The sequence below is a fragment of the Quercus suber genome, unplaced genomic scaffold (genome assembly GCF_002906115.3).
Source record: "Quercus suber isolate HL8 unplaced genomic scaffold, Cork oak 2.0 scaffold_433, whole genome shotgun sequence".
In the NCBI taxonomy this organism is placed as follows: Eukaryota; Viridiplantae; Streptophyta; class Magnoliopsida; order Fagales; family Fagaceae; genus Quercus; species Quercus suber.
In genome coordinates, this window is record NW_027069884.1 from 212419 (window position 1) to 236067 (window position 23649).

Here is a 23649-nt window from a genome sequence, read left to right on the forward strand (position 1 = left end):
TTGGAGAAAAAACCACATTCTGTGGCTTTGTGTTGGTCTAGAATCACACGCTATGGAGAAAGAACACCAATTCTACTGTAGGGACTTGGTGGAAAAAAAAATGTGGGGGAGAAAAAGTACACTGAATGAATAATTCAACACCCAATTATAGCTTTCAAAACTAAGTATATTTCTAGGTTAGTCCTAGAAAAACAAAAGGACTAGATCATGTTATGAGGAAATTTTAGAAATGTTAAGAAGAAATTGAACCCAAAATATTGTCATGTTAAGAGCCTGGGATTTGTCTACCACATTTTGAGTTGGGCTTTTCTTTGGGCCCATATGATTGCACAGCAAAGGGAAGGGTCCACCAACAAAAGTGATTTCTACTAAAGTGCTAATCAAAACTCCAACGCATCAAACAATAGCCCGTATCTTTTTCATTCTTCTTTTCTAGGGAAATGGAATCTAAGGGGTTGTTTGAATTTAGTGTTTTTCATCACTCATTACTCTATTTTTATTGTCCATAACTCAAAATTGATAGGTCTCATGACTGTTTGGTTTGTTTAGATTTATTTTCATTTTTGTTTACATCACTTAATTCTCTGATTTTTGAGTAATGAATTATGAAAACTGAAAACACATTTTAGATATTTTTAAGTTATAGAAACAGAGTTTTCATGGTATTTTAGTAAATAAACACACTGCTAGGACCCACGGTCAGACCTTTTGCTCTCTCCAACACACGTTATCTTCTTTTTTTTCTTTTCTTTTCTTTCACGCTGGGTCTAGGACGAACACCTTTCTCTATTCTTTTCTTCTTTTCTTTCCTTTTCACATTGGTTTTATTTATTTTTATTTTTATTTTTTTCCCTTTTCACATTAGGTTTCTGGGTTTGATTGCATTTTTTTTCTTTTTTCTTTTTTTCCATTCCTTTTCACTGGGTTTCTAGGCTTGGGTTCTTCTTTCTTTCTTTCTTTCTTCACTTCTCACGATCTTTTCTCTTCTCTATTTTCCCTCTTTTAGTTCTTTCTAAGCTTTATAGTATAATTTGATGTGGTGTTGAAGGTGTTGGTGGTGTGAATGGCTGGATCTACTATGGTGGATTGATTTGATGTTTTGTGGTTTGCACGGTGATGGTTTTTTTCAGTTGGGTGCTGGGTTCGGTGAATGGATGAAGGGGGAGGTGATGAACGGTGCTTGAGAGCAATTTGGGTTTGGTGAGTTTGGGTATTAGGGGTTGAAGGGGAAAAAAAGAAGAAGTAAAAGCTACACCAAGTCAATTCATGGGTCTCACAAAAAGTAAAATTTTTTAAGTTATCAAAGTTGGAAACAAGTGCCAAACATGCCACCTTAGGAAGTTATAGTATTTTCAGTGATAAATGATGAGTCTAACATTTTTTGAAATCCAAACAGCCCCTAAGCTGTCTCAGAACAAATGAAAGCAAAAAAACAAAGCCCTTTCTTTGCTTCTTTTTTTTTTTTTTTTGGGTAATAGTAGTAGAATCCCATATTAGTATAATTAATTTTTTTAATATAGTTAAAATAAAAAATAAAAACCGTTTGAATGTAACTAGACTCATAACCAATGGAATGCCTTAACTTGATAGTCTATCCATATTTTACATTATAACTTAACTTTTACGCTCAAAATTATATAATAAAAAGGAATATCATTGTAGGCAAAATTTTATATCATGAATTTTTCTTTTCTTTTCCAGTTATAAACATTCCATATTAGTCATTTCCAAGTTGCAACCATCGAGAGGTGTGACCTAATGATTAGGATCTTGATATAAGATAGCTCTTGAGTTCAAACCTTCAAATATGACAATATGACACTGATTCAATTTAAGTACTATGTATTTCCTCCTAACATTTGCAATACTAGTCTGTATTATTTATAAGAGAATTCCTCTTGAGATTGAACTTTTATGTGGTTTAGAAATACCCCTAGGAAAAAAACTTAAGGACGGTAAAAATATATCTCCAACTCCGCTTAAAATGCCTACAAAATAGGACATTTTCCTACTAATCCATATCTTCAAAATAAACTTATCCAAAAAAAAAAGCCTCATTGCACGAGTAAAACATGTGTGATGAGGCTAGTATTTTATGTAGGTTTAAGATCCAGCTATGGTTCAACTCACATGAGGGAGTGTTTACGAGTTATGATCCCATATCACTATTTAAACCCCTCAATCATCAATTATAAAATAACTAAGCTACTATGATTATGTTCTACCAAAGTAATCATGTTGAACTTGATGTCTTCTTTGTCTACCTTAGGGGAGTGGGGATATTGGTTGAATAAAATTTATATATTTTACTTTGTATATTTTACTTAAATTTTATTTATTATGATATGTTACATGCCTGAAATTTTTTTTTTTTTTCCATTTTAGACTATAGTTATTTTATAAGAAAAGTAAAAGAAAAAATATGTAACAAGTTGTGAATAAAGTATAAAGTAAAATACAAAAAGTAAGATAAAAAATTTATACTCAAGATCTCAAATATAAACTTCAAGAAATGTAAAACTAGGCATAAAACAATAATCACTCATATAACTTCAACGCGTTATGGAATGTAGAAGCTTCACATCATCTATTAAATTGTGACACTTTCAAAATTTGAATTGACTTGATGATTTAGATAGAAAAGGCTTCTTCAAGCAAATGGGTACTATTCTGCTTTCGTGGCAATCACTTATTGGTCAGATTTACCAACCCATTTCTCTTAATTCACTATATCTTCCTGCCACGTTTGCATATTAAATAGATATTTTCCCGATTTTAAAAGTAACGAAACATTTAATTAAGATTTCTTTGCTTGGAAAGGTTTCCACATTTTTTTCTCGTAGCTTCCAACATGCCACGTGGGCAATCAAGCCGGTTCTCGTTGGAACCTTGCCGTCGTTTTATCACTGCCGTCCCTACAACGCTTTAGTGTGGTCTTGTCCACATACGAGTCCAACCCATTCCGTGTTAGAAGATTAGTTGAAAATGTTGGGTCCTTGTACAGCTACCATAATTTTAAGAAATTAAGAAAGGTATCAACATGTGGGTACACTTGATCACATTCCATGTACCTCATCAATCTCAGTCATTCATTTGCCACATTTAAATTATCACTTGCCCTCTTCTTTGCCAGAAATTATTAGGTCCACCAAAGAACTGCTGACGTGGTTCTTCTTGATCTTCCATACAGTAAAATATTGTTATTTATGCAAATGTGACATCATCTGATAATTTTTATTTTTTATTTTTTGTGCTAATTAGGAAGCTCACACATACATTTGCATAAATAACATCATCTCATTGGTCAAGAAGGATTGCATTAACAGTCCTCCCAGTGTAAATAATAATTTCTCCTTCTTTTGGGCATCCACGATCTATAAGATTTTAATTTAGTAACTGATATTTATTAAGTCAAGAATTCAATTAAAATCTTCTATTAAAAAGGAAAAGTAATTTAGTTAAATCTAAATTTAGAGTAAACTTGTCTTTTTTTGGTAAATGTAAACTTATCTTTTAAATTAAGACTTCTAATCAGAAATTTAGAAGCAAATCTAATTGCTTAGAGTGAATTAAGATTAGTTTGTTTAGCCTTCTAATTCAAGACTTTTATGGTAAAAATAGAAGCAATCATAAACATTCAAGTTAAGAAATTTTTTAAAAAAAAAATTTAATGAGCTTCATTTCATTGAATTGTTATATAATTTAGAGAAAACTGCTCCTAAAACACAGTAATATAGTACTCCATCATTTCACATTTATGGTAAATATTATCACAAATTTACTGGTGGAATTTACTATGAATATAAGAGAATAGATCTCTACATTACCGCGCATTGAGAACTAATAATTACTCATTATTTAGTCCAATAACAAGTATATATATTTAAAGGGTCATGTTAACGAGTGTCGTAGGGCATTGGTTAACAATCCAATTAAAGAAAGTTTTTATGGAAAAAGAAAAGAAAAAGCAATTAATGTTTTAACAGCTTTTTTCATTTTCCATAAAAGTGATGTCAAAACTTTCTTAAAATGGATTCTTAACCAATACCCCAACGGCACTCGTTAACATTTCCCATATTTAAATTTTACTATTACTATTTGTCTTAAGTTTATTGGATTAATTCCGTAATTCGAACAATGTTTTGACAATAGATTGCTCATTTTTCTATATTTTCCTAATCTCCATTTTTTTTTTTTGGTTTGTGGAGCCCAAAATCTCTTTACGTTACAAATTAATTACATATTGATTGATTACAATTATCCTCCCAATTTCATTTCAAGTCCACCAATTATACAATTCATATATTCCCCTCCATGCATAGTAAAATTTAATAATGGAATTGGCAATCATACTTTTTCATCCTCATCAAACTTGTCGTATAATATTTGGTCGTTTAACCGTTGTCCTAACCCAATTTGGGGTTTAATCATAATTGATATTCTCTTCTATTTTTTTTTTTTGCTTGTTGGGTATATCATTATTGACACCCAACCAAAATTTCACTAACACCCCCCATCACACAATATCACACAAACACCCCATGGCCCCTACACTTCCAACAATGCACCTCACACCCATCTTATTATAAGCCCCAATACACCCTCTCTATTTTATTACTCTCTTCACCTCCTTTCACAATCCCCGTTATCACCTTCATATTCTCTCCATCTCTTCAACTCTCAAAAGGGTCAAACACCCAAAAGTCTCAAACCCTCAAAATTCACCAAAACAAAACCAAAAACATAAACAAAAGCAAAATACAACATGACCACCTATGGTACTATACCAGCTTCATCACCAGCACAAGCCAACCTTGAATACATCTCACGTGCAAAGGAGAGAATCCAGGCAGGCCTTGGCACTCGTAGACCATGGAAGCTCATGTTCAATTTCGACAGTCTTGGCTTCCCTTCAACCTTTGGCGATGCAGTCTCGAGGGTAAAAACAAACGTGGGGTATTTTCGCATGAACTATGCCATCGTAGTGCTTCTAATTCTTTTCCTCAGCCTTCTATGGCACCCCGTATCGCTCATAGTGTTTATAGTAATGATGGCGGCGTGGTTGTTCTTGTACTTCTTGCGGGACGAGCCACTCATGGTTTTTGGCCGCGTGATTGATGATAGGGTGGTGATGATTGTGTTGGCTGTGTTGACCGTGGTGTTCTTGTTGCTGACAAAGGCCACGTTGAACATCTTGGTGGCGCTGTTGATTGGGGCGGTGTTGGTGGTGGTGCACGCCGCAGTGAGAAGGACTGATGATTCGTTCTTGGATGAAGAATCTTCCGGGTTGATGACTGGTACTAGTTCTGGTGGTGGTGTTGTCGGTTCTGGATCTAGTTCTTAGTTAATCAAAATTTGTGTTTGTTGCTATGAATTTTTGATTTGTTTTGTTTTGTTTTGGGTTTTGTAATTCTCCCCCCCAATTTGGTGATTTAGTACAGAGGAAATGAGATTTGTTTCTTTGGTTTCTTTTTCAATTTTGGGGTTTTGCTCTTTTGGGCATCTGGGTTTTTCATATGGGATAAAACTTAGAATCTTAGATTCATTTCTTTGTTGCCAATCAAATACAACTATCTATTTACATTGGTCAATAGTTACATAGTTGAATTTAACTACAACACATAAGATACTGTACTCTGTACTTAAATTTTGAGAGATGGATTTAGGATTACAGCTAAAAGAATATAATGCTTATAAAAAATTGATCTAAATTTTGTCGTTTGTTTATTCAGATCTTTGTTTGGTTATGGTTGTGTTATTGTTAATATCGTTGGTCATTGTCCTACTTTTATGGTGGGAGCTTAAAGGGTTCTTCGGCCCCTTGGTGGTCCAAATCTTCCGACATTGTTTTGGGGGCCCTAAAGGCCTCCATTTGCAAACATGTTCGTTTTTACAGCAAAAACAAGGGCAGTGTTATCCGCAGGAAAATCAGAAAATCGAGACAATCTCAACGTGCAAGATGCGAGATTGAAGGCCCCTTTACAGAAGGATGTGTTTGTGAATGATGAAATTTTGTCAAATGGAATGGCCCAAAAATCATGTGACTGCTTTTAATGCTCATATTCTCAACCAAACCAACATCTCTCGCGCCAAATATGACCTGGAATTACTACTCTTTAATTCAATTTTTGAGCAATGAACTTCGAAATTTCTTACAAGGTTTTTGTGGGTTACTTTTGTGTAATTATATCATTGGTTATATTTCTTTTCTTGTGAGCTTTTGAGGCCTCGGCTCCTGGTGGTTCAAATCTTTGTGAGTGACATTAATTCGGGCCCGCCAAGGGGCAATATCATCAACAGGAAGTCTGGAAATTATATCATGAGTTGTGAGGTTGGTCTAATTATTTGATTTTAAGTTGTAAATCTAATATATAAAAATTTGGATCTTTCATCAAGTTATATCTAAATTTCCTTCTAAATAAACAAAAAAAAACCTTCAAACTTTTCATGTATCTTTTTGGACAAAACTTAAGTACAACTGTACAGTACCTTATGTATTATTCTTTAGACTAATTTCTTAAAATTCAGTCACGTGGTTGTTTAACTAAAAACACTCTTCTATCCCATGAGAAAAAAGTTATACGATTGAAATTTAAGAGAATAACTTAAGGAACAGCACTTAAAGTACTATATCTAGAGTCTTTTGACTAAATATTGCTAAATTTAAAATATATTTGTGTTATAGGTACTGTTACAAGTTATTTAGGGAAATGAGGAGAGAGATTGAATTTCGGCAACGGTGTTGCCGAAATTCAAGAAAAAGTAAGAGAGAGAATGAGAAAAAGGGAGGAAAGAGAAAAACTTGAATTTCGGCAACAGTGTTGCCGTAATTCATCTGCCCAATTTTCCTCACCTGCCCAGATGTGTGACTGTGAGAAGTGTAATGGGTGAGTGCAAAAAAAAAAAAAAAAAAGTAATTGTGGCAATAGTATTGCCGAAAATGGTAGGGGAAAAAAAAGTGAATGCCAAAATTTGGAGAAGAATTAAAGAAAAATATAATATGCTACGTACACAATAGTTTTACAATATTTTTACAATAAATCACAGGTAACTAGTTATTATTAGTTCAAATTTAAATTTAACATTGAGATTACTATTTTAATCTAACAATAACAATAAGTAACAACCTGATACTTAGAATTTGTTGTAAAAATGTTGTAAAAATTGTATGCACTTATCATTTCTTTAAAAAAAAAAAAGTGTAATGGATTTGCCGAAAATGAGAAAAAAAAATAAAAACTTTTTTTTTCCAATTGTGGCAATGGTATTTCTGAAATTGTGGGGAAATTTTTTTTTTCCCCACAATTTCGGCAATACCATTGCCACAATTGAAAAAAAAAAAAATTCCCAATTGTGGCAATGGCATTGCCGAAATTGTGGGGAAAATTTTCCCCACAATTTCGGNTGGGGAAAATTTTCCCCACAATTTCGCCATGCCATTGCCACAATTAGGAAAAAAGTTTTTTTTTTTTTTTTCAATTAAGTGCACACAATTTTTACAACATTTTTACAATAAATTCCAAGTATTAGGTTGTTACTTATTGTTATTGTTATATTAAAATAGTAATCTCAATGTTAAATTTAAATTTGAACTAATAATAACTAGTTACCTGTGATTTATTGTAAAAATATTGTGTACGTAGCACATTATATTTTTTTTTTAATTTTTCCCCAAATTTTGGCATTCACTTTTTTCCCCTACCATTTTCGGCAATACCATTGCCACAATTACTTTTTTTGTTTTTGGGCACTCACTCATTGCACTTCTCACACTCACACATCCGGGCAGGTGAGGAAAATTGGGCAGATAAATTACAGCAACACTGTTGCCGAAATTCAAGTTTTTCTCTTTCCTCCCTTTTTCTCATTCTCTCTGCTCATTCCCCTAAATAACTTGTAACAGTACCTATAACGTAAATATGTTTTAAATTTAGCAATATTTAGCCAAAAGACTCCTATATCTAACTTTAAAAAAAAAATTATATACCTTAAAAATATTGAATTTTAAATTAGAACAAAGTTTAGCTACTAAACTTATCATAACCTAAGACTACAACTATACTCATTAAAATAAACATTACTACATAATTTGAAAATCTAACAATTGAATTGCATGATTTTTACGCTCTTAATATACATGCCAAATTTTGTGTCAATCGGATATTATTTACTATATAATTTATAAGTTTATATATATACATAATTTTAAATTATAAACTTGCAATTTAAACAATTTATTGATAACATAACTATTAATATTTAATTTTTTAGAAATTTTGCAAGCATGAAGGATATAAGAAGAAGATGTAATCCTATAGTAGATTTGTCAAAATTTACCTCAAATAAAAAGATATTAAGTAAGGTTATAGCCTAAGGCTACAACCAATTTTATAACTAAACTTTGTCCTTTAAATTAATACAGGTCTTTGGCCACCCTAAAAAAAAAAAAAAAAAAAAACCTTGAACACCCTAAATAACAATTTGAGCCCATTAAAACTAAAATTCAACCTCTCCAAAATTTTGGTCCGTTGAATGTTGAACCAAAAATTTGCAAAAATGTTATGTTCACAATATTTTCGTAACAAATCTTAAGTAGCAAGTTGTTACTAGTGGACAAAAAAATAATTTCAATGATAGGTTCAAATTAGAATCAATAAAAACTTATCACCTAGTCTTTGTTGTGAAAGTGTTACAAAAATATTGTGGATGTAACACTTTTCAAAAATTACCCAAACAAACAAATTAGTCTAAAAGCCCAAATCAAACGTTTAATTGTGTTTTCAAATGACATATTTTAAAATCGCTATTTTTTAATAATAAAAAATGCACACTTTTCACATAGCTAGTTTGTTAGTATTTGTTTTAGTCTTTAATTGAATTTGTTGGATTTATGTGATACATTTTTTCAAAAAAGATAATTTAGATGTATTATTACTTATTTAGGCAATATGTTAGTAATTGAATGAGAGATCTGTAGCTTATTGATTGTTTGGTTATGTACATTGAGAAATATGTACTTGATAACATTAATATTGAAGCTATCATATCACATAACAATTTCAAAATATAAAAACCTGTGAATGAAAATTTGAAAATTTTATATATTTGCAAGTGTTTTTTTTTTTTTTTTGGTGATGTTAATATATTCAAGTTTTATTTTTATTAAAAAATTTTAATTTAAGTTTTTTAATGACCACCCTCCCTAAAAAAATTCATTGAGCCGCCACTGTTCTATCCTATCTTTTTATTAAGTATGAATTTTGAAAATTAATTGCATGTTTTTCATGTTCTTAATATGCATGTCAAATTTCATTCAAATCAAATGTCATTTACTATTTGATCATCAACTTATTTTTTATGCATAATTTTAGATCACATAAACTTGAAATTATACATTTGATTGATGACATAGCAATTGATCTTTGATCTTTTTGAAATTTTACAAGCATGAAGGATATAATAAGAACATGCAATCTAACAATTAAATTTTTAAAATTTACATTAAATAAAAAAATATAAGAAGAGTTTGAAGTGTTTTTAGAGAGAAACATTTTCCCCTGTTCAAAATGTAGGTCTATATCAGCATTTTGTATATCTTGCCGGGTACAGGATATACCTCCTCCTATATCAGGGGTTTATGCAGTGCACTGTTTCTCAAATTGTAGTTTTTTGAAGGCCAGATATTATAGATTCATTTATGGATTTTATAGGATTAGTTAGAAACTGTTAATGACCAATATATAGCGTATGACAGGAATCTTTAATGATTATCCTCAACCAAAGACCACCCCTGGATGTTCCAACAGAGACCACTTGCGAGTTTCCCCATTACACGGTTTGCTGATCCTGCTCCTACTTTTCAGCCTATTAAATTTGACGAAAATATTGAGTTGAGTGATCATATGCTACCATGCACGTACACGTATATGGGTGCAGGTACAGATACAGATATGATACAGAGAGTCAGTGACACGAATAATTTTTGAAAAATTATAACATGATACGACATATTGGATACTGTTACAACACGGGTACGGAATCTCAAATGAAGTGTCCATGTATCCTAGATGATATGTATAGCTTGAAGATAATCACTGGCAGCTCCACATGCAAGCCAAGGTAGTCACAAGACCACACTAACTTGCACCTGACTTGTAAAAAAATGTGTATATACACTTGCTAAAAAAATATTATATGCTAAACTAATCTATTATGACCATTCTAATAAAAAATGTTGAACACTCTGACTTGAAAATTACAAAAATTTGGGTTCAACAAAAATAAGAGTAATGTTATATTCGCAACATTTTTACAATAATTTCACAACAAATTCAATATAGTAAGCTGTTACTAATTCTAATTTGACCCAAATACCAATATTATTTTTTTACCCACCAATAACAGTTTTTTACATAAGATTTATTATAAAAATGTTGTGCACGTAATATTATTCCAAAATTAATTCTGCCCCCCAAACATAATCCTTAATCCCTTTTATAATTTTTTTTAAAAAAAATAATCTTAGATAACAACAATAAATATTAGCCCAAATAACAACAAACATAAACCAAACAAAAACAAAAACAAAACAATACCAAACAACAACAAGTGAACAAATTGTTCAACAAAAAGCCTATTATAAAAAAAGAATAAAAGTCGCTAATCATTTAAATTTGTAGATCGTTCAACCCATTCAATAAAATAATCTCTAATTTTATTTTTTCTTAAAAAATGGTACTAAGAAAATATTGTGGTTGTGAGTTCTTTTTTATGGTAGCAACAATTATACTCTTTTTGGCTTTGCAATAACAAAAATTTTGCTCTCTTTAGTGACTTGACTCGTAATTGTAACAAATATTCAAGCTATCGCTTTATTAGATTTTGTATAAGTAAAATTTTTTAATGACCACCCTAAAAAAAAATTCCTAAAGCCGTCACAGATGATAATGTTGCAAATTTATAATTTTTTTTTTAAAAAATAATCTTAAATAACAACAATAAATATTAGCCCAAATAACAACAAACATAAACCAAACAAAAACAAAAACAAAACAATACCAAACAACAACAAGTGAACAAATTGTTCAACAAAAAGCCTATTATAAAAAAAGGATAAAAGTCGCTAATCATTTAAATTTGTAGATCGTTCAACCCATTCAATAAAATAATCTCTAATTTTATTTTTCCTTAAAAAATGGTACTAAGAAAATATTGTGGTTGTGAGTTCTTTTTTATGGTAGCGACAATTATACTCTTTTTGGCTTTGCAATAACAAAATTTTTGCTCTCTTTAGTGACTTGACTCGTAATTGTAGCAAATATATATTCAAGCTATCGCTTTATTAGATTTTGTATAAGTTAAATTTCTTAATAACCACCCTAAAAAAATTCCTAAAGCCGTCACAGATGATAATGTTGCCGACGGCTTATTTAAAAATAATGATCTAGAGCGCGTTAAATTGCAATTAAAGGCATGGATGATGTGAGTATAGCATGGAACATATATGAGACTGAATGGATAGAACAAGGAATTGAAAGAGATATAGGGGATTACGAAAAAGTAGCTTTCAAGTAATTGGCTGTCAAACTTAGCAAAGAAGTTGTGCAGCTTTGCCCACACTCAATCTCATTTTCACTATTTTATGACCTCCTAACCCTCCTCGATAGAGCCCAAATATACTACCGTCGCTGCACTAGTGTCTCGAAGGTTGTTAGTATATTGAGGACAATCAGATATAATTTCCATGTTCCGAAGTGAGGAGGTTGTTCCTGCAATTAGGCATGTCTAACCAAACCTTCCTAGTGAACAGTTTGCTCAAGCGATCTCTTGCCCTTTAGTTGTTGTTATGTTACATTATTTTGTATTTTCTTTTGTGTGTTTAATTTCTAAAATAATTTCTTTACACCAAGGGAATGTCATGTTGGTGAGAAAAACAAAATCATAAGAAAAGAAAAAATATAATTAAGTCAAAAAACCATAGGGCTTTGCTTCTCTTTCTTATTCCTCACTCTTAATAGTTTTGGAAAGAGGGTTTAGATTGTGTTTGGTTGAGTGGTTGCCCCTCTCTAAACTCAATGATTTCATCAACTTGCCATTCAAATCAACCACTCGTCACTTTTCTTCTAAACCAAAAACCCAAAAAGAAAAAGAAAAGAATATCTTGTAATTATACTCAGAGTCTATTTGGAAATGGTTTATTTAGCTGAAACTGAAAATTTATTACTGAAAGTACTGTTAAAAAAAAAAAAAGTTAAAAGATAGCTGAATAGTATAATAGGACTCATGAATAGTATCAAAAATTATAATGAGACCCATGAATAGTAGCAAAAATAAGTTATAAACTCTAATAAACTGTGAGTTTCATCACTTCCCAGACACACTCTCAATATAACAAGTAAAAACCACCTTTTGACCATTTTAATTCACACACACCCGCCGGAACAATGTTTTGAAATTATTAAAAGAAAGAACCTCAAAGGGACCATAAATGCTAAGTGATGTAAAATCTAAGGGCTTATTAAATCAAAATAAAGTCACTCTAAGACATATCATCTTAACCAAACTAGGAATAGTAATTACATATGACGAGACTGACGAACTCAATTTCCCTGGACGATCTCATTGAACGTACTCGTCCACCTCGGTGTGACACAAACGAACACAGGAGAGCCATTAATAAGAACATTCAATGCCTTGGACAGTTACCAAATAGTTGGCAGACCGTTGGAGCCTCATCAAAACTCGTATTCATGAGCCTTGAGGCGTTATAAAAAGGGTACTAAATCCACAATTAAGGCCCCAATGGCTAGGAACCACAAAGCTGTATATATACACTTCGATCATATACAAACCAGGTACAGGAAAACTCACCTAAAAGTATTCATAGATACTCTGATACCCATTATTCTCTGATTATTCTCTAAAAACTTCCATATACTAACTTTGGCATTAGAGACGTGATAGCAGGCACCACACCAGTGACCACTTTAAGGGAGCCATCATTCTATATTTGCAGACTCTAACGAGGATCCATCCATCTGGATGAACTTACAAAGACTGACGATTTGCACTTCATCAACATATTCATTTCTCACACATAAAAATGAATCTCACTAATTAAAATAATGATGAAATTGATCACGATAAAACCAACCATTCATGTGAAAATGAAGAATACACACATTTATAGTAATTCTATAGTTTTTTCATGACTAAATAACAAAGACAACAATTATCATAGTACAAAAACAAAGTCTCCTGCCTCAATTGGGAACAACTTATTTAATTTTTTGTTGGAAAGATTTTCGTTGAAAGTTTGTTAAAGTTTACTTATATTTCAACAAAGTGAGAAAATGTGAGGTTTTAAAAAGCCATGTATAAAAATTAAAAGCTAAAAACTTAGCAAATAAGTTCAGGCCAAACAGACTAAATTATAAGCTAACTTTTTAATTTTTAACTTTTATGTACAAATTTTGAAAATCTTTTTTTTTTTTCCTCACTTTTTAAAAATAATATACTTTAACACGTTTTCTGGAAAAAAAAAATTATTTTTCATTTATGGGAGCAAAAGGCTAAATAAGACAACTACTCTCTTTCAAGAAATTCTATAGACACATCAAAATCTAAAAATATTTTATAACACTTCTCTTTCGCCGTTATAACAAATAAACTTGTGTTAACATTTTCGTAACTATAGCTTCTCTTCTCATTGTTTCGTTGAAACCTCTCTAAAATCTCTCTACTCCTCAGTACTCTCCATCACCATCACCACCACCACCACTCTCCCCAAACCCATCATCAAATCACAGCCGTCCAATTCAAAGAATGGCTCATCCGCAGCCGTACGATCCCTACTACCTCCTCCAACAACCACCGCAGCCACCACCGCAAGAATACAACAACAACAAGGACCGGAGTGGAATCAACACGCTCTTCGTCTCCGGACTCCCCGACGATGTCAAGGCGCGTGAGATTCACAACCTCTTCCGCCGCCGCCCCGGTTTCGACTCTTGCCAGCTCAAGTACACCGGCCGTGGCAACCAGGTCAAATTTTTTTTTCTTTACTAATCTCTGTTTGGCTCCCGAGAAAATATTACAAAATCCCTAGCTAAAACAATTTTTGAACGTTGTGTTGCTTTGGAACCTTAGGAAAAGGAACAAAAAAAGTTTCAATTGTTGTTTTGCTTTGGAACTTTAAGAGTGGAGATTGTAATTGTGATTTTTATGTGTTTGTGAATTACTCTATGTTTGGTTCCCGAGAAAATGTACAATGCTGAGTAAAATTCAACCAAATAAGAAGGATTGAAAGGAGCAAAACCAAAATAATAATAATTCAAATGTTGTGTTGCTTTGGACTTTGATGGTGAATTTTGAGATTCATTAGCTCTCTGTTTGGTTTCCAAGAAAAAATACAGAAAAGTTAGGAACTTTAAAAATAATAAGGTTTCCTTCAATCAGGTTCCTGAAAAAATTTTCATTACTCTCTGTTTTGGTTCCCAAAAAAATGTGGGACTCCTCGCATACCACATTAAAGTAGGGGGGTGGAGAAAAAATTCAAATGTTGTGTTGCTTTAGAATTTTTGTTTTTTATTATACCCTGGTGTTTGTGGATTTGTTTGCATTGGATTGTATGCGCGTGTGCTGCGCTGAGTCCTGCATTGGTTGTTTTCTAGGTGGATTTTGGGTAATATATATGATTACGAGGAACCCCAATTCTAACTTGACTAGTCCGTATACTGCAAATTTCACTTGTGCTTTCCTAAGGTCGTGAGTCTCACTAAAAATTTTGTTTTTCCTTCTCTCTAAACACTCAGAAATTATTCTAGTTTTGTTCCCAACAATAGGTAGGAAATATAAATAATAAAGTTTCATGCAACCAGGTTCTTTCTAAAATTTCATTACTCTCTGTTTTGGTTCCTAAGAAAATGTAGAACCCTAGCATAGCACTTCAAAATATTTCCAAATGTTTTGTTGCTTAGGATTTTGATGATAAAGAAACAATTTGTTGAGTGGAAGTTTTTGGTTTGGGGTTTGAGAATTTAAAGCTTCTTTTGCTTTCTGTTTGGTTTCTTAAAAGAATAGAGGATGAGAAAAAAAAAAAAAAAAAAAAAATTCTCTCTAGACCTGGAGAAGTGTTCTCCGATTGTTTCCAGGGGACAAATTAGGAACTTCAAGAAAAACAAAGCTTCATGAATTGTTGAATGTAGAAAGCTATGTTTAGAGAAAAGTGGAGGATGAGAAAATAAAAAATTGTGAGTATTATGGTTTTTTCTGTTTCTCTATACTCGGAGAAATTATTCGCTGTTTGGTTCATGACAAAAGCTAAGAAAGTCATAAAGACAAAGCATCATGTGTTATGTTGAACGTAGAAAGTCATGTTTTGAGAAATGTGGAGAATGAGAAAATAACTTCTTCATTTCGTTAGTATTATGGTTTTTTTTAATCTAGACCCCAGAGAAGTTATTCTTTCATTCTATAAGATGGACGGAGTCAGGACTTTTATCAAGCCTCCATCCCTTGCGGCATTTACAAACTCTGAAGATTTATGAACTTTTTTTTCTTTCAAGTCCAACTTCATTCCACTTGACACTCACAAAGATAACCATATTTGTAGGCGCAAACTTATTTGGTGGTGGCGTGATGAGAGTGTTGGGTAGCCTTACAAACCTTCGAATACTCAAAGTAGTAGGAGATGGCCATCATCAGATCACCCTCGATTGTGATGAAAGTAGTTTTTGTCAACTTGAAGTCTTTAAAATGGCAAAAATGCAAGTTGTACATTGCTCTATGGGGAAAGGTGAAATGCCAAGGCTTCAACGTTTGATCATCGAGTGTTGTGATTTTTTTTTTATGCCCCCTGAAGAACTACGTTGGTTGACTGCCATTTGGAATGTGGAAGTTTTATATCCTGGTCCAACATTGGCAAAGATGGTTCAACAGTTGCAGAATCAAATGAGGGATGGATGCAAGCTCCAAGTCTATCCACCTCTCGACCCAACTTACCGAGAGAGTTGAAGTTGAGAGGCTTCATTTGTTGTGCTATGCTTTGGCGGGGGGCAGAGTCCTGAGGGGGGTCAATGCTCCTCTGTTTCGTCCGTTCGTTCACATTTTGCTGGTATGATATGCTGTGTACTTGTTACTTTTTCTACATCCCTAATTATCCTAGCTTTTAAATCTTTACTGCTACTTAAAAATATAAAATAAACTTTCTAATAATTTATTATGTTTATGATGATAAATTCATTTTGGTTTGGAGCACTGACAGCTCCACATGCATGCCAGGGGTGGTCACAGGATCACCCTGACTTGTAAAAAAATGTATATATACACTTGCTAAAAAAATATTATATGCTAAATTAACCTATTGTGACCACCCGGATAAAAATGTTGAATACCCTAACTTTAGAATTACAAAAATTTGGGTTCAACAAAAATAAGAGCAATATTATATTCACAACATTTTTACAATAATTTCACAACAAAGTCAATGTAGTAAGTTGTTACTAATTCTAATTTAACCCAAATACTGATATTATTTTTTTACCCACCAATAACAATTTTTTGCATAAGATTTATTGTAAAAATGTTGTAGACGTAGCATTACTCCAAAATTAATTCTGCCCCCCAAACATAATCCTTAATCCCTTTTATAATTTTTTTTTTTTAAATCTTAAATAACAACAATAAATATTATCCCAAATAACAACAAACATAAACCAAACAAAAACAAGATAAGACCACACAACAAGTGAACAAATTGTTCAACCAAAAAGCATATTATGAAACAAAAAGATAAAAATCGCTAATCATTTAAATTTGTAGATCATTCAACCTATTCAATAAAATAATCTCTAATTTCATTTTTCCATAAAAAAAAAAATGGTACTATGAAAAATATTGTGGTTGTGAGTTCTCTTTGATAGTGACGATAGTTATACTCTTTTTGGTTTTGCAATCACAACAATTTTGCTCTCCTTAGTGATTTGACTCGCAATTGTAGCAAATATTCAAATTATTGCTTTATTAGATTTTGTATAATTTAAATTTCTTAGTGACTACCCTAAAAAAAATTCCTAGAGCCGCCACACTTTGGAGGAAGGTATCTTAGGACACTACTTAAAAAGTCTGTGATTGGGATCAATTATCTTATATTGATTTCTTAAGGTTCTTTTTTTTTTTTTTTTTTTTAAATTATCTTATATTGATTTCTTAAGGTTCTTTTTTTTTTTTTTTTTTTACAAGTTAGGTGGGAGATTTGAATCTTGATTTTTCTACAAGTGAGACTGAATAATATTACTAAGCCACAAACATACACATATAAGGGAGAGAGAATGAGGTTCTAAATTGGTATTCTAAACTTAACTTTACTGATGTGACAGCCTTCAGTTTTGAAATAATGAACATGGAATATAATATCTAGCCGTTAGTTTTTTCTTCAAAGATGTTGTGGAAAGGAGGCATTTACGAATTTGTTATCAGTTTTGGCAGTAAATTCTGCTGTGATTGTACTCAAAAGTAGTTATCATCGGTACATGCATCAATATATCACATGAGTTTAGAATAAAAATTTAGTTAAATGGTGGAATGATGGAATCAGTCAAGTTACTCTGCCATAATACTATTTTTATGGATAGTTGTTATTGCACTATTTTCTTAGTCCTCTTTGTTCTTTCTCTTTTCAATGCTTAACAATCTTTTTTCTATCTGCAATTGGTTAAATAATTTGATTACCAAGTAGTTAATTACTTTGCATGATTCCATGAAGATTATCAATTGGGAATTAATAATTGAGCTACGTCATTGTTGTATTAGGAGATGAAAAAAGAATGGAATTAGAAGTTTCATAAAGAAGAGCAAAATGGCTCAGTTGATAGTTCCAACCAGGACAATTACACAAGCTGCCAATGAGAAACATCTTAACACACACACAGGAGAAAAATCATAATTCTAGCACAACAGAGTTGTTGAAATTCTTGACTTATAGTTCTTGGGTTATATAATTTGCCCCACTCACCATATGATGGAAAGTGATGGTCCTCTAATTTTTTTGACGATGTTAGGGCATACTTCACATGCATGCTGAAATATAGTAGGTATGTAATCACACACCTTTTTTGAGGATGTTAGGGCATGTTTCAAGCTTTGCACAATCTTAAGTTTTTTCCCAATTGTTGTTCACTAAAGGCCACTTCTCATCTTAGTTCTGGCTCAAGAAATAGAAATCTGCTTCTACCTAGAGTTATTGTTTTAATTACCCCTTTGTGTGGATTTGTAGATTACAATAATTTGTCAATATGAACACTTTCAATTACCCAAAAATAGTTCAGCAAAAAAAAAAGTTACCCAAAAATAGATGATAAGAGATAGACCAGGAATTACAATTTATAAATTTGTATCACCTACAAGTATAAGTGTTTGCAGGGTGTAGAGAGCAAGGGCCGGGATTCAAGTTTCCAAGAGGGAGCTTCACACACATATACACTTAGATTAGACTAGAGTAGAAAAACATTCCAACTTTGGTTTTTTACTTAAGATATAATAAAAGTGAAAGTCCTGATTATTATGATAGGCATCAAAATGTAAATTGTAATCATAGCTTGATTAGTATGACCAACTATAACACTATTATGAACCTAGATAAAAATTCAGGAATATAATTACGAGTTTCGAAACATATACAGCAAACCTCTATCAAGTAAAGAAGTTTGACCTGTGAATATGATAGACAACTGATGCAAGTTGTGAGCATTAGAGCCCCAAATCCAGCATAATTTGGCACCCCGGGATCAGTCTCAGAAAAAAACATCTTTAGTTCCCACACAAACAAAAACAAGTAATCAAAGAAAATCCTATCTTTAGTTCCAACCATTGCTGCCTATTGCATCTACAATAACAATTTTTGTACCATCTATTTCATTTGGGAGCTTAGAGCCAGGCCATCAAACTCCAGAAAATTTTCCTTCCAGATTGTATATGAAAATTAATTGTAGATCATGGGCAAGCATTGATCTGAATCCAAATGGAAAAGGGAAAATGAAAATAGAAGGAAGGGAAAATACTGAAAAGGAAATATACGTGGCTATGCCCACAATATACTTTTTTCCCATAACCTTAAGATAATGTGCATATATATGAAGAATAATGCTAGAGATACAAACTATTTTACAAAAAATTTTACAAACTGCTTATGTGGTAGAGAAATAAATACATTCCTTTTACATTAGGAAATTCAGCATTTCCAACTGGTGAGAAGGTCCCAAAAAGCTTCTTGTCTCCATTGGTAACTAGGGGTGCCATAGCTAGATTAAAAGGTCCATCATCCTTAAGTATTTGCAGTACCGAAAAACTCCAATCTGTCTGGTATGTGACAAAATCATGTGTCCTTTTGGATTTTAACTAGCTAGTTGAGGATATCGTTATCAAAGTGTTTGACATCCAACATGAAGAGGCCTTGCAACTTGTGTACTCTGACCTAAACTGATGTATAATAGAATTATATGTTATGCAGCCCCAATTTATCATAGAATTTTTATGTTGTATTGATAGTTTATGGTTGTTTTGGCTTGCATGTTTGGAATTTATGAATCAATAAGTTTAGTGACACAAAAAATTTTCGTAACTGCTGAGGTGGTATGTGGTGATTGCTGCACTATAAAAATGATGTCGGTGGTGGGCCATGTGAAAGTGATGTTGCAGTACTCACAACTTGACACCTCAACAATTTGTGAAATAAGTTATTAAAAAAACAAGCATTACTTGTGTACAAAATATCTAGAGGTTGTTATGTCTTCAAAATGATTCTCTGAAGACATTTAGGAAAGGGAAAGTAGAGTATTGTTGAATTTGTCATTTGTCTTGTCAGTGAACTCTGCTTGTTGGCAAACTTGAAATTTAGGTTTAATACACCTACTTTCACCTGCTGTAAATAGTAGATTCATTGTTGAGTTTCTAGCAAAAATTAATTTTTTCTTGCTTATCATTGCTTTATATAATTTTTTTAGGTGATATGCTAATTCTCTTTTTTTGAAGTACTGTGATATGCTACTTTAGATTTTAATTTGGGTCAAAAACCTCAAATATTAAAGATTCAAAATCTAACTCTACCCATCTGGATTCAATAGTAAAGATAGGAAAGCAGGGCCATCTCTATGATTTGGATTGTGTTGTCTTCATCTTTATGTAACACTAGTCGCAGACCCGCGCATTGCGCGTGATAATTTTTAGGTAAAATACTAATTTAGTCTCTAAACTTTGTAAAGAACTTAAAAAATAAAGTTTTATCATATTTTTTATAATCTTGTTTATAATGTTTCTTACCATTATCATATATTTATTGGTTGATGATTTGCATAACATAGACATTAAATAAGAGATAGAATTGTTCATTAGATTTTTTTTAAGTCATGGTATATATATATATATATATAAAGGTTAAATGAAATGTCAAAAGAATTGTTCATTAGATTTTTTTTAAGTCATGGTATATATATATATATATAAAGGTTAAATGAAATGTCAAAAAATGAGATTATAAAATTTTCCAATAAAATTTTGTATTATTATATTTAATTTTTGATTATTGATTTAATTAAGTGAATGTAATTAATGGTCGATTTTATTGCACTATAAAGTTTTCAATGGCATCTGTATTGTCATTTCTATTTTATTTCTTACTCCTCTTGGCCACTTTTTTATTTTCCAAATAATGGTTACTATTGATGTTTGATTTCATTTCATTTTTTCTTGATTATTTTGTATGTTCCCTCGCTAGTTGTAGTTTTTATAGTTATCAATAAAAAATAGATATCATGAATGACTTAAATAGTTACAGATATAGTTACGTTAGTGGTATATCAAAGGTTTTTTTTTTTTTTTTTCAAGAAAATATGAAAGATATTTCTCTAGTTTGGTCTCAATCAATTAAGATATCCATAATATCTTAACAGAAGTAATAATGAACATTAAATTTTTTTAATGTATGAAGTAGTTAGGTTAGTGGTATGTCAAAGTTAAAAAATAAAAATAAAAAAATTTCAAGGAAATGCAAAAGGCCTTTTTTTGAAAAAATAAATGGGAACTTTTGAATTGTAGAGATATGATTGTTTTAATTACCTTATTTATAGAATTCATTATTAAGTTATAATCATCTAAATTATAGTAGACCACACAAGATAAATATGTATAGATGATTTTTTTTATTCATGAATCATTATTTCATTGTTTACTTATAAATATCTAAATGAAAGTTTTTTAAAAAAAAATATAAATTAAAATAGATGAATATGTAGAGGTAAAATTATATGAAAAGTTAAAACTATCCAAGATGAACATTTAACCACTGGTAGATATGTGTTTTTTAAAGACTAAAAGTTTGTTTGATTGCTTTACCTGGAACCATATAGCTATGCAAATATTGTTGCAAATGGTTCCATTATTTGCAAAATATCAAGTTTGATGGCCTGACATGAACTCCTATTTTGTGACAACCTTTTTTTTTTTTAATTTTTTTTCTTTTTGCCAAAACAACTTAAAAATATTAAAACTTAAATGATCACATGTTGTAACTATAAAATACGTCAGTGATATGAAAAATAGAAAGGTTTAAATTCTTAAAAAAACATTTTTAATAGATGTAATATAAAACATTTTTTTCTCAATATTTTATGTAACTTTTCGCATAAGATCAATATTGTTGGAATGCTTTAAAGATGATACATAATATTCTTGAGAAGAAGAATAAGAAGTAGAAATGATGCTAACACATAATATAAAATTATTAAATTTGCGTGATTTAAATTTGTGGCAAAAAAATTAATATATCTATGACAAAGGTTTTTATCTAAATGATATATAGTATTCCATATATGTTTAGTCTTGATTCAAAAAGTCCATTCTCAATAGCCTTATAAGACAACAAATTGCTCAATCCATAGGCCTAGACACATTCAATGAGTGCTATCTAAATTATAAATTATATGACCCTTTATCACACAAATATATGACCCTTATAAGGCAAGTGTGTGTCTAGCTATTTTCTTGATTTGTGCTGCATAAGTATGAAGGATGTGACTGAATTTAAATGTTGAATAAAATAAGCTAAGAAGAAAAAAGAGTAAAAATAAATATATAACAATAAACATCAAATTATCCAAGTCATTCTATGTAATATAATAACATTATATTATTATATACTATATGTATAATGTAGTAGGATAATATTTAATAATAAAAGAGAATATAAAATATACCAACTTAAAACACAAAACTAAATCGCATCAACCCAAAATAGAATTCTAATTAACACAAAAATTCATCGACCTAAGTATGGATGAAATAAAAAAATGAAAAACAAATTGAGAGAGAGAGAGAGAGAGAGAGAGAGAGAGAGAGAACCTTTGTTTTATGAGGGAAAACTATGCATAGAATAGAAGAGATAGTGACGAATTTATAGTAAGAGGGTGTGAATAAAAAGAGACAAAAATGAAGGAAGATGAAGGAGAAAAGGAAGAATGATATTAATGTAGAAGGTAGTGGAGAGATGAAAAGGTAAGGAGGGAAGAAATGTTGGAGAAGTAGTGGGGAGATGAAAAGGTAAGGGAAGGAGAAAAGTTGGAGAAGTTTAAATATTAAAAAAATAAATGTTAAAAATAATTATAGGAAAATTGAAAAGAAAAAAGATATTTATAATAAAAATAATGGTTAAAAGATATTTTAATTTTTAAATAATGGAATTTTTAAGTCACCTTATTAAATGAGAATATGATTTAAAAATATTTAGGAAAAATTAGAAACAAAAAAGGATAATGACGTGGCTGCTTAGGTGGCTTAACCAGAGCGTAGCAACAATAAATGCCACGCTTAAGCTTTTAGATATATATAGATATAGATTGCTTTTTCTTATTTCTTTTTATAAAGTGAAAGATGCAACTAAAAGATACTCTGCCTGAGAGAGAGAGGACCTTGGAGACTACTAATAATGTAGCCCCTTGCCTTGCAAGTTGCAATTCACATAATGTTGGAGAACCTGACTCAGTTGCTTACCCAAGTTTGAGTGCCTTGAGGGATCGAGAATCAGCAGAGATGCTCCAACAGTTGCAGATGAAGGATGGGTGTAAGCTCCAAGTCTATCCACCTCTGGACCCATTGCCAACAACTAATTCAGAAAAGTAGTTGATCTGTTGTGCTATGCTTTGGCCTGAGGGGTCAATGCTCCTCTCTTCCCTGATTATCCTAGCTGTAAACTTAAGCCTTCACTGTTTTTTTGTTTTTTGTTTATGGACCTGTGGTGATAAATCCGATTTGGTTTGGAAGAGGGTATAATCTTGGGATTAGACACCGGAACACTACTAAATTGAAAAGCTTAAGTAGTCTGTGTTTGAATTCAATTATATTATATTAATTTCTTAAATTTTTTTTTTTGACCTTTCTTTTTTGCTTTAATCATAAAACGCTTGGACAAACACAAACATTAAACTTAATATCTAGACGTTAGTTTTGTCTTCAAGATGAGTCTTCAAAGATATCATGAAAAGGGAATGCAATACATCAACAAATTTTTCATATGTTTCGATAGTTAACTGGTGGAATCAGTGAAGTTACTTTGCCTTAATGCTATTTTTATGGATATTTATTATTGTACTATTTTCTTAG

General features: G+C 31.4%; 1 protein-coding gene and 1 long non-coding RNA gene across 2 annotated transcripts; both read left to right on the top strand.

Annotated features, from left to right (window-relative positions):
- The first annotated feature begins 4566 nt into the window (after nt 1-4566).
- LOC112039001 (PRA1 family protein F2) lies at nt 4567-5591 on the top strand. Its single transcript, XM_024071828.2, has one exon. It carries the CDS (start codon nt 4766-4768, stop codon nt 5342-5344), a length of 579 nt encoding a protein of 192 aa, XP_023927596.1. The 5' UTR covers nt 4567-4765; the 3' UTR covers nt 5345-5591.
- A 9880-nt stretch (nt 5592-15471) lies between these two features.
- LOC136062620 (uncharacterized) lies at nt 15472-23379 on the top strand. The gene is made up of 2 exons (XR_010624358.1): nt 15472-16114; nt 22915-23379. It is a non-coding gene; the product is annotated as an uncharacterized LOC136062620 (long non-coding RNA).
- The last annotated feature ends 270 nt before the right edge of the window (nt 23380-23649 follow it).